The sequence below is a fragment of the Sinocyclocheilus anshuiensis genome, unplaced genomic scaffold (genome assembly GCF_001515605.1).
Source record: "Sinocyclocheilus anshuiensis isolate Anshui unplaced genomic scaffold, SAMN03320099.WGS_v1.1 scaffold130, whole genome shotgun sequence".
Taxonomy (NCBI): domain Eukaryota; kingdom Metazoa; phylum Chordata; class Actinopteri; order Cypriniformes; family Cyprinidae; genus Sinocyclocheilus; species Sinocyclocheilus anshuiensis.
The window spans coordinates 91,571-102,678 of NW_015544207.1; the positions used below are offsets into that span (position 1 = coordinate 91,571).

The 11,108-nt window shown below is 47.4% G+C and overlaps 1 protein-coding gene across 2 annotated transcripts in view; it reads left to right on the forward strand.

Annotated features, from left to right (window-relative positions):
* The window catches only part of LOC107696975 (contactin-4-like), a 91,943-nt gene that overhangs the window by 33,302 nt on the left and 47,533 nt on the right, over positions 1–11,108 (forward strand). For both annotated transcript variants that reach the window (XM_016497554.1, XM_016497555.1), the window contains exon 5: positions 3,915–4,010. In XM_016497554.1, the coding sequence (XP_016353040.1) occupies positions 3,915–4,010 (96 nt within the window). The remainder of the gene's footprint in view (positions 1–3,914; positions 4,011–11,108) is intronic.

Here is an 11,108-nt window from a genome sequence, read left to right on the forward strand (position 1 = left end):
TACTGGTTCAGGGAGAGCGAGAGGGTTTTGGACTCAGCACACATCCATCTCCAGCGGGCAGTCAGGAGACATAAGGCCCACGCTGATGCCCGCCACATACCTGCACCGCCTTACCATCCTGGTGACAAGGTATGGCTATCAACGTGGGACATCCGTCTCCGGCTGCCCTGCCTTAAGCTGAGTCCCCGCTTCATCGGTCCATTCACCATCAGGAGGCAGATAACTGATGTCACGCACTAACTGGACCTACCACCCACCTACCGTATTACACCAACCTTTCACATATCCCTTCTGAAACCATACACTAACCCTATCTCTCCTCCTTCCACAGGACCTGACGAGTCAGACGTGCCTCCTCCTCCAGAGATCGCCAACAAGGATTCCATCTACCGAGTTAACTTCATCCTGGATTCCCGGCGTCAAGGCGGCAGCCTTGAATATCTGGTGGACTGGGAGGGCTTTGGCCCAGTGGAACAGTCCTGGGTGCCTCAAGACGATATACTTGTCCCCTCTCTGCTGTCTGTCTTCAATCAACTCCACCCAGATAAGCCAGCACCCAGAGGACGTGGTCATCCTCGTCGCCGGCAGCGGGTGTCGGGAGTCGTCAATGGAGCAGGGGGTACTGTCAGGGAAACACCAGCCTCGTCAGGTTCCAGCACTCATCCTGCACGATCACAGTCACCTGAGTTCTGATTCCCTGCACCTGTCACCACGTAATCAAGACCAGTATAAAGCCACCTTCACTCCTCACCAACCTTTGTCTGGTCTTGAAGTTGCTATCACAGACTTACCTACCGTTGGATACTCACCTGCTGATCCCGATCTTCATCTCTTGGTAACCACGTCCTCGGAAACCTGTGAAAAGGAGAAAGAGCCTGTTAGCTCACCAAGCTAAGTTGACTCATCTCCAGTATAGTAGAGACTTACCTGCTGACTCTCCATTCCTCTGCACTCTATTCCCGTTGCTCAATAAATACCGTCTCGCTTACCAGTTTCTCCATTTGAGGTCTCCTTCTGTTCCGTGACACTCAGATCATTTTGTGGGGTTTTAAAAGAGATATAACCTCAAAGTTAACAAATTTTACTTGTGATTGCTCACATGAACATTTATTAGATGTTTTTTTTTTATATATACTCTCCAAAAATCATTTCCTACATCCCATCAGCAGCACTGGCCTGTGTCTGTGTACTATTGATTTAATGCATTTCCAGAATTACACATAAATATGCTTTTAATTTTTGCTAATTTGTTTTATATTAAACATAATTTAAATGTTGAAGTAGTATGTTGGTACACTTAACCTCTTGTTTTCTCAAATTCATTGTTATTATATTATTATGGAGATGCTAGAAAAAGCATTTTCCGTCACCCTGTCTTTTACAGGTCACAAATACAATACAGTATTCAGTCTCTGCAGCTTCACAAGGGCTTACGGTGTTTACTTTGCCGAGAGCAATGAATAGAACACAACGTATTGTTGATAACCGAGAAGCCAATTAGAGGCAGTGGAGTGTGTCTTTCTCTTGATGAATGCTTTATATGTACAGCATCTGAAGAGCAGATGATTTTATTGCATATGTATAGCAGAGAGTTGTCAGTTTATTTATTTTGGCCTCATAGAAATGTCTTGTAAGGACTCTTTAATGAGATATGATGTGAACTGAAAAATTTGTCTACTGAGCATTCTGGAAGAAAACTTTTCCTGATGTGGGTAGTTCAGTGGAACTTGCGTGCGGAGCACAAAAAAGTACCCCTCTCTTACAGAGACATGCTTTAAAGCCTGATCATACCCCTGCTTTGTGGATGGTGTCGAAATAGTTTGTGTCGTGGAGGCGTGTGGGGATTGTGGTGTTTTGAGTGGATGTGTTGTTCATGCATATTCTGTTTGAATTTGCTGTTCTCTAGACACAACCCCCTCACTGAATTCAGTGCAGGTGAGGCAAACACAACCTCCATCATTGTCCCCTTCACAGAATAAAGCGTAAGATACTCACAAATGAAAGTATGCAGCTTACTTTATTTGTTGGTTTATTTTTCATTATCTTTATCCTCATGGGTTTTTAAAACAATGAAGAAGAAAAGTGGAGTTTAGTTGTTTATTCTCAACTTCATAATTTACACAAATTGAAAACTTCTCTGATCATTTGCACAAGTTCTAAGCCTGTATGATGCACTTTATTCTGTTGAATACAAAAGCATAATTTAAGACTGGAATACACTACACAACTTTTGCCCTGACTTTTGTTGATGCTAATTGCCGAAAGTTAGAGCCAGTCTGCAGATTTTAGTTGACAGATTCCATAGAAAATTGCATAGTGTATGATGGTCACAGACTCTGATTTTTAGCTTCAGACTATCATTCCATCCAGTCGTCGGAGATCAAACATGTTTGATATTTTCAGCTGATTTTAGAACATTATTGTTTTCAATTGTCAACCAAGGTGCAAGTTTCTGCATGAGTTTGTTGTGATTGGAACGACTTTAAAGTCTGGTAGTGTGTGATCTTCAGTCGTTTTGTGTTTGATGGCCAGTTTTCCTCTAAGACTATTTACAGTACAAAGTCAGTAAATCTTTTTAGATTTTTAAAGTCATGTAGTATATTCCAGCCTTTAGGCATGATGTTTAGGTTGCTCTTTATCATACAATGAAAGTGAATGATAGTGACCATGGACTGCCAGGCTCCAAAAAGCAAAATAAAACAAACACAAAATAGTATCATAAAAGTATTCCATGCGAGTCTTGACACTATATTCCAAGTCTTCAAAAGCCATAATTTTTCTGTGACAAAGACACTCAAAATCTAATCTTTATAATCTCAGTTTTTATTTGTGTTTTCAATTTTGGTACATCGTGATCAGTTATGAGACTCACGAGAACTGATGACATTTGACATCACTGGCAAACCTGAGTGTGGGCAAACCTGAATGAGATTTAAGAGCTGCAGGACAAAATTATCAGTAGATAAATTCAGTTCTGCAGTTCAGTGGGCTAATTTTATAGAGCTTATTGTTATTTCTGAAACACGACAACTCACAGAGCCAATCCTCCCTATACGCAAAATACGCAAGCTGCATAGGGCCCCCTTGCTCTCAAATATGATTTAAATGGGTCCTATTATGCTCTTTTACAAAGTCTTGATTTTGTTTTGGGGGTGTACTAGAACAGGCTCTCAGACAAGGTTGTTCGAAAAAAAACATAATTTTTCACATATTTTACATTATTACAACACCTCTCTCCCCAGTCTGGCATGAACGGCTCGAATAGTTCCTGTATCAAATGAAAGCCCGCCTTCTGAAATACGAAATGTGCTGTGATTGGTTAGCTGGGCCAGTGTGTGTTGTGATTGGCACCACTCGGCGCCTGGTCGGGAAATGTCATGCCCCTTACCATAGCCGCCTGCGAGCTTCAGTGTAAATATTGCGTCAATATCAAATCAATTTGAGCGCGATTTAAACCTGGATGATTGTAAGCAACCACTCTAAGTTTGTCTGCCTCGGGAAAGCTAGCGTGTCTCCGACATAGTGATAACACTTGTTGCCTTCTCTAGTGCAGCTCAACCAGGTCTCGTCCCATTTGTCGATATTTGTGATATCACAAAACATCTCCTTTTGTCTTCCACAGCAAGAAAGTCTAGAATGGAATGTCATAAAGACAAGTATATAATGATATCAGTTTTGTATGAACTGATTTTGTTGGATCTAGACTCCAAACTGCATTATTTTCTATTTGTTTAAAACAGTATACAATGTCATTAAATGTAATTGTTATTAAAGGAAAGTGTACTCAGTCCATCAAACAAGCCACTGTTATTAATGAGGGTATAAACTGTGTCTAGATTACATTGTTATATATTACCAATATTGCTTATTTCTTTCTTTTCTGTCTGTCTGTCTGACATTTGTTTTTCTAATAGATCTGGAGGAGTTTAAAACCCAGAGGAGAAGTCCAGTGAGCGTCAGAGAGGGGCAAGGTGTGGTTCTTCTCTGTGGCCCTCCAGCACATATGGGAGGTGAGGCTGATTTTGATTTTGATGGTGATATTGAGAGAAAAAAAAGGTGGACATGGCCAATGTAGTGACAAAATGTATTACATGGCTCTTTAGAATGTTTAATTCTGATTAGTAAGTTGTGAGATTTTTCAGTCTAAACTTCACTCTTCAATGACCACTAAATTGCAACAGGTAACCAATTTTTTACATAGGTGTGCTACTGTTATACAGTATTCTGTATTATTTACTCATCTATTTCTTTTCACACAATAAATAATTTCAAAACAAATGAATTTTTTTATGCCGCTGTGTAATGAACATCCATGCTGCCATTATTGCTAAATAAAACCCTTTGTGGTTATAAGGCCTGGTGCATCAGTGTATTTTATGATAATAACTGACTGACTGTACATTACCCCTTATGTGTATGATATAATTCTACTTAATGATAGAAAATGAAACAAAATATCTGCCAATATGCCAGTCTACCTACTGGGATAGTCTTTCTTGCAACCCTACACAGGACATACAGTATCAATCTATATCTGGTCTTTATTAGGATGACAAAGAAAAAAATCAAGATCAGTGATAATTCAATATGTTTAACAATATTCTCATTCATTAGCTTTATGTTGTGCCTCATGTGAGTTATCATATGTGCAGATGTTACCTGTTCAGAGAGACTTTGCTCTAGGCAGCTTCTACTGTTTGTTCCTATTAACCGTCCCCCAACCAGCAATTATGGTCCTCTGTAATTTGCTCACAGTATAAAGGCTTTTCAACCTCATTGCCCATATAACAGCATAAACACATATTACCTCCTTTTCCACTGTTGATTTAGTGCCCTTAAGTGGCACACTACAGAGCACAAGTTAAATGTTATGCAAGGCAAACGTTTTTGTATTTGCTCTTTGCTGTTAACTCAATGAGTGGCCACACTTAAGAAACCCTGAACAGACTGCTTAATAGACTTTTTTTGTCATCACTTAGACTGTTGACATTTTTAAGAACAGAACATGTTGAACTCAGAAAAAACACTATCAAAAGGGTCACAGGAAAGGTTATTACATTGATGCGCAAAATAAGCACAACAGCGTTTATTTACTGAAAAGTGAGACAGCTTATAAGCAGTGTCATTTCACTATAAGAAAATGTGTTTAAGATGTCAAATGTAGGGTAATGTTTTCAACATATTAAAAACACACAACACGCTTTGGATGTTTAAGTATAAAAGTGGTTCCCTATCTGTCGGTCACTACGAGTTATGTCGTGACGACATAGGGGGTTCACTTGGGAGCCCCAATCCTCTCTGACTTTAAGAGAAAACGCCAATGAAATTTGGCTAGTGCTTGATCTCCACAAAGCCCTTTACTCATCTGACTGGAAGAAGCTGTTCCTGGTTGGCGTTACGGTGCAAACAGCGGTGTCCCTGTCATCAGCGATTCCCCTAAGCACTTCAACTGAAAGAGCAGTTTCTCTAAAAGAGCGGTCGGTTCGCTTTTTTTTTTAAAGATGCCGTTCCGTCCATGTTTTCTTGGTTGCGGTCTTTTCCTGTCCTCTGTTGACGGACACGATCGTTGTCTTCAGTGTCTGGGCATCCAACAACACTGAAGCTGCATTCGTGGATGACCCATGCGTTCATTGCGAGCGTATGAGGATGGCTTCGCTGCGATCTCGCCTCTCTCTCCTCACTGGGAACGGAGCAGCACCCTCTGTCTCTACCCGTCCCGGTTTCCCTGTCACAAGCAGGGGACCTCCAGCTAGAGCTCTGGGAGATCTGAGGGTCACAGTGAGAGCTTCTCTGCCGGGCACGTCCCCCCGGACCTCTCACTCCTCCCGCAGCGAATGTCCCATACAGCTCGAGTAATTTTGCTGGCCCAGCTCGTGACGGTCCCAGCATTTCATTCGGTTCGCCGCCGGAGGATCGGGGGATGGACTATTGTCCTCCGAGGATGAAGATTCGGTGGGGCTGCCCCCCTCGGGTGTTGTCGCCACCGCCAAATCGGACCTGGAGCTGACGGCCATGTTTGCCCGGGCAGCTGTGAACATCGGGCTGGAGGAGAGCACACCGCCCAGTCCCGAGCCCTCGCGGCTGGATGATTGGTTTCTCGGGGCACGGCTCACAACCGCATCCTGCACCGGTGCCTTTTTTCCCGGAGGTGCATGAGGAGCTGACAAAGTCATGGACGGCCCCTTTTTCGGCCAGAAGCCGCTCGTCTGGAGTACGTTGACATTCCCCAGGTGGAGAGAGCAGTTGCGGTGCACCTGTGCCCGCAAAACGCTGCCACTTGGAGGAATCGTTCTCATCTCCCGTCCAAAGCCTGTAAGCTGATGCCGGCTCTCGCTGCCAAAGCTTACAGTGCTGCTAGCCAAGCCGCCTCTGCCCTGCATGCCATGGCTATCCTGCAGGGCCACCAAGCCAAGGCACTAAAACAAATGCACGAGGGTAGTACCGACATGGGGTTGATGCAGGAGCTGCGCTCGGCGACTGACTTCGCCCTCCGGGCAACGAAAGTCACGGCGTGGTCCCTCGGGAAGGCGATGTCCACGTTAGTGGCCCAAGAGCGCCATCTCTGGCTCAACCTTGCCGAGATGAGAGATGTTGACAAAATTCGTTTTCTTGATGCTCTCATCTCGCAGGCTGGCCTGTTCGGCGACATCCAAGACGTGATGCTCCGTCTGCCACTGTTCCGTCACGTGCCCCGCCTCAGTCTGCCCGTCGCCGAGGTCGCCCCCCTGTGTCCTCCAGAGCATCTCCGCCCCGTGCTGAGACAGCGTCAAGGCACAGTGGGCTGACAGTGAGCAACATGCTGCCTCCTCACTCTCGCCCACGACGCCCCCTATCGCCAGCGCCCAAGAGATCACGGCTCGGGGACGCGTTGCCTCTCCACGCATCTATGGCCAGTCCCTCCGGGGACACAGGGAGTCCTGCTGTGATGAGCCAGGACGCGATGCCTTCTGTGCCATCCAGCACGACGTTCCACCGCTGCACCACTGCGGATGCATCAATTGTCCCTTTGGTGCCACTAGTACGGAGCTTGGAGGCATGGCTTGTGCTGTCCAACCCGTCCCGCTGGATCATTCGGACAGTTTGACTCGGCTACACGATTCAGTTCGCCAGGCGACCTCCCAGGTTCAGCTACATTCTCGAGACATCGGTGGCAGCCCGAGATGCCCCTGTCCTGCACGACGAGATTGCTGTCCTACTGGCGAAGGATGCAATCGAGCCTGTCTCTCCAGCCGAGATGAAGTCAGGGTTTTACAGCCCTTACTTCATCGTGCCCAAGAAAGGCGGTGGCCTTCGGTCAATCCTGGATCTGCGAGTCTTGAATCGGGCCCTTCACAAGCTTCCGTTCAAGATGTTGACGCAGAAGCGCATCATCAGATGCATCCAGCCCCAGGATTGGTTTGCAGCGGTCGACCTGAAGGACGCTTGCTTTCATGTCTCGATTCTTCCTCGACACAGGCTGTTTCTACAGTTTGCGTTCGAGGGTCGGGCATGGCAGTACAGGTTCCTCCCCTTCGGGCTGTCCCTGTCCCCCCTTGTCTTTACGAAGGTCACGGAGGGCGCCCTTGCCCCATTATGGGAAGTGGGCATCAGGATCCTCAACTACCTCAACGACTGGTTCATCATGACCCAGTCACGAGAGCAGTTGTGTGATCACAGGGACCCGGTGCTCTAGCACCTCAGTTAGTTGGGGCTTCGGGTCAACTGGGAAAAGAGCAAACTCTCCCCCATGCAGAGGATCTGTTTTATCTGTGTGGAGTTAGACTCGGTGAGTATGACGGCGCGGCTCACCAGCAAGTGTGCCCAGTCAGTGCTGAACTGCCTGAGTTCCTTCAGAGGCAGGAACGTGGTATCTCTGAAACACTTTCAGAGGCTCCTGGGGCACATGGCATATATCCTGGAGCTGCAGTCACGCCGCTCGGATTGCTTTATATGAGACCACTTCAGCACTAGTTACACTCCGAGTCCCGAGATGGGCATGGCGTCGCGGTTCAGCCCCTGGACAGACCTTGCCTTTCTACAGGCTGGGATGCCCTTAGAACAAGTGTCCCGGCATGTCATTGTCACGACAGATGCCTCCAGTACGGGCTGAGGCGCTACATGCAATGGGCAGGCAGCCTCAGGGCTCTGGACGGGGCCTTGACTGCTTTGGCACATCAATTGCCTAGAGCTGTTGGCAGTGCATCTTGCCTTACAGCAGTTCCAGCCACTGCTACAGGACAAGCACGTGTTGGTCCGCACGGACAACACTGCAGCCGTGTCGTACATCAACCGACAGGGAGGTCTACGTTCACGTCGCATGTCACAGCTTGCCCATCATCTCCTCCTCTGGAGTCAGACGCGGCTCAAGTCTCTGCGTGCCGTCCACATTCCGGGGGAGCTCAATCGTGCAGCCGACGCACTCTCACGACAGCTCACGTTCCCCGGGGAATGGCGACTCCATCCCTAGACAGTCCGGCTGATCTGGAGTCGATTCGGGGAAGACCTGTTTGCTTCCCGCGAGTCCTCCCACTGCCAGCTGTATAACTCCCTGACTGAGGCCCCCCTCGGCACAGATGCACTGGCACACAGCTGGCCTCGGGCTCTACGCAAGTATGCGTTTCCCCCAGTGAGCCTTCTCGCACAGACACTGTGCAAGGTCAGGGAGGACGAGGAACAGGTCTTGCTGGTTGCGCCGTACTGGCCCTCCCGGACCTGGTTTTCGGAACTCATGGTCCTCGCGACAGCCCCTCCCTGGCGCATCCCTCTGAGGAAGGACCTCCTTTCTCAGGGGCTCGGCACCATATGGGATCTGCTACCCGCGGTGGTAAACACGATCACTCAGGCTAGAGCACCCTCGACGAGGCAAGCCTATGCTCTGAAGTGGAGTCTGTTCGTGAACTGATGTTCTTCCCACCGAGAAGACCCCAGAAGATGCATGATTGGAGTAGTGCTTTCTTTCCTGCACGAAAGGTTGGAGCATAGGCTGTCACCCTCCACCTTGAAAGTGTATGTGGCTGCTGTCGCAGCACATCACAATGCAGTGGACGGCTGGTCCCTGGGAAAGCACGATCTCATCGTCAGGTTCCTGAGGGGTGCCAGAAGGTTAAATCCTCCTAGGCCACCCCTGGTGCCTTCCTGGGGTCTCTCTACTGTCCTGGCTGGCCTTCAGAGGCCTCCAAGCCCGTCGGGTACATTCGGGCCGGGCTCGGGCCATTTTTTTTTTTTACAGATCGGGCTCGGGTCGGACTCGGGCTCATTTAGCTTTTCTCCTTTTATTGTGCCCATATACGCGCAGAGTACACAAGAGAGAAATGCATTTTTACAGATTTAATAAAATCTGTAAAAAGAGTTTTTGTTTTTGATTTGAATTATTTAGTTTTAAAGTAGTCATTTAAAATGTTCTATAGATATATTTAGCAAGTCTGTGACCTCCATGTCATGTAAAACGCGCTTTAGCTCTCCGCACACACGATTAGATATGTGTCTAATAGCGCACATTTATATAGGTTAAACATTTAAACTAGCATTGTGATATGCTTGATCAACTCACTGTCTACCGCTGGCCGCTTGGTCGTTACTTTAAAAAACAAAAACTTAAATTTAACGAACAAAAAAATGCTCCAAACGTTTTTCTAAATTAACTTAATAAAGAACCGAAACAAAATATAATCACTTTGACATTACATACAAAACTGAACTATTTTAATTGCTGAAACAGTAGTAAGCCAATAAGCTGTTTTGGGAGAAGGGGGGAAAAAAGACGTGCTCGGGTCGGACTCGGGCCAAGAATTCTGATGAGCTGTCGGACAAGGGCTGGGCTAGGGCCTGAGCGTCTCGGGCCAGGGCCGGGCTAGGGCCTATATTTGAGGCCTGTGCAGGGCTCTAGTGCACATTTATATAGGTTAAACATTTAAACTAGCATTGTGATATGCTTGAACTGTTTTATATCTATAGATTTTATTTTAGGCAAGTCGTGATGATTTGAGAAGACTAAATTGATCAAACATGATCAACTCACTGTCTACCGCTGGCCGCTTGGTCGTTACTTTAAAAAACAAAAACTTAAATTTAACGAACAAAAAAATGCTCCAAACGTTTTTCTAAATTAACTTAATAAAGAACCGAAACAAAATATAATCACTTTGACATTACATACAAAACTGAACTATTTTAATTGCTGAAACAGTAGTAAGCCAATAAGCTGTTTTGGGAGAAGGGGGGAAAAAAGACGTGCTCGGGTCGGACTCGGGCCAAGAATTCTGATGAGCTGTCGGACAAGGGCTGGGCTAGGGCCTGAGCGTCTCGGGCCAGGGCCGGGCTAGGGCCTATATTTGAGGCCCGTGCAGGGCTCTACTTCAGAGGGATTCCTTTGAGCCGTTGGACTCAGTTGAGCTTAAGTTCCTGTCTGCTAAGACAGCACTACTGACTGCACTCACTTCCATCAAGAGGGTCGGGGACCTCCAAGCATTTTCGCTGAGCGAAGGGTGCCTTGTGTTCGGGCCGGCCTACTCTCACATTGTTCTGAGACCCCGGCCTGGATACGTGCCCAAGGTTCCCACTGCCTTCAGAGGAGGCAGATCCAGCCTTGGCGTTGCTGTGTCCCATAAGAGCGTTGCGTATATACATGGACCGCACCCGGAGTTTCAGAAGCTCTGAGCAGCTCTTTGTCTGCTACGGAGGTCAGCAGAAAGGGAAGGCTGTCTCCAAGCAGAGGTTAGCCCACTGGATAGTGGATTCCATCGCCTTGGCCCACCAATCCCAAGGCGAGCCGTGCCCTCTGAGGGTGAGGGCTCACTCCACACGGAGTGTTGCCTCCTCCTATTAACTGCCGCACGGCGCCTCTCTGGCAGACATTTGTAGAGCTGCGGTTTCTTCCCATGTGTTGGGTAACAGGTAAGTGGCGGGAAGAGCCGGCCGGTGTCACGCTTGCTGCGCCATTCCCCCTCACCCGTGGATACGAGCGCCTTTTCCTCCTCCAGTAAGTTCCACGGACGGCGAACCCAGGGCGGAGCAGTCTGACGCAAGACCCAGTATTGGTGTTAGCTTGCCCTGGGTTCTGGTCAGCCCCTTTACTGGGCTAGGTGTCCATATGGCTTGATTCCCTGCGGGCGATCCCATATGTGTATTCT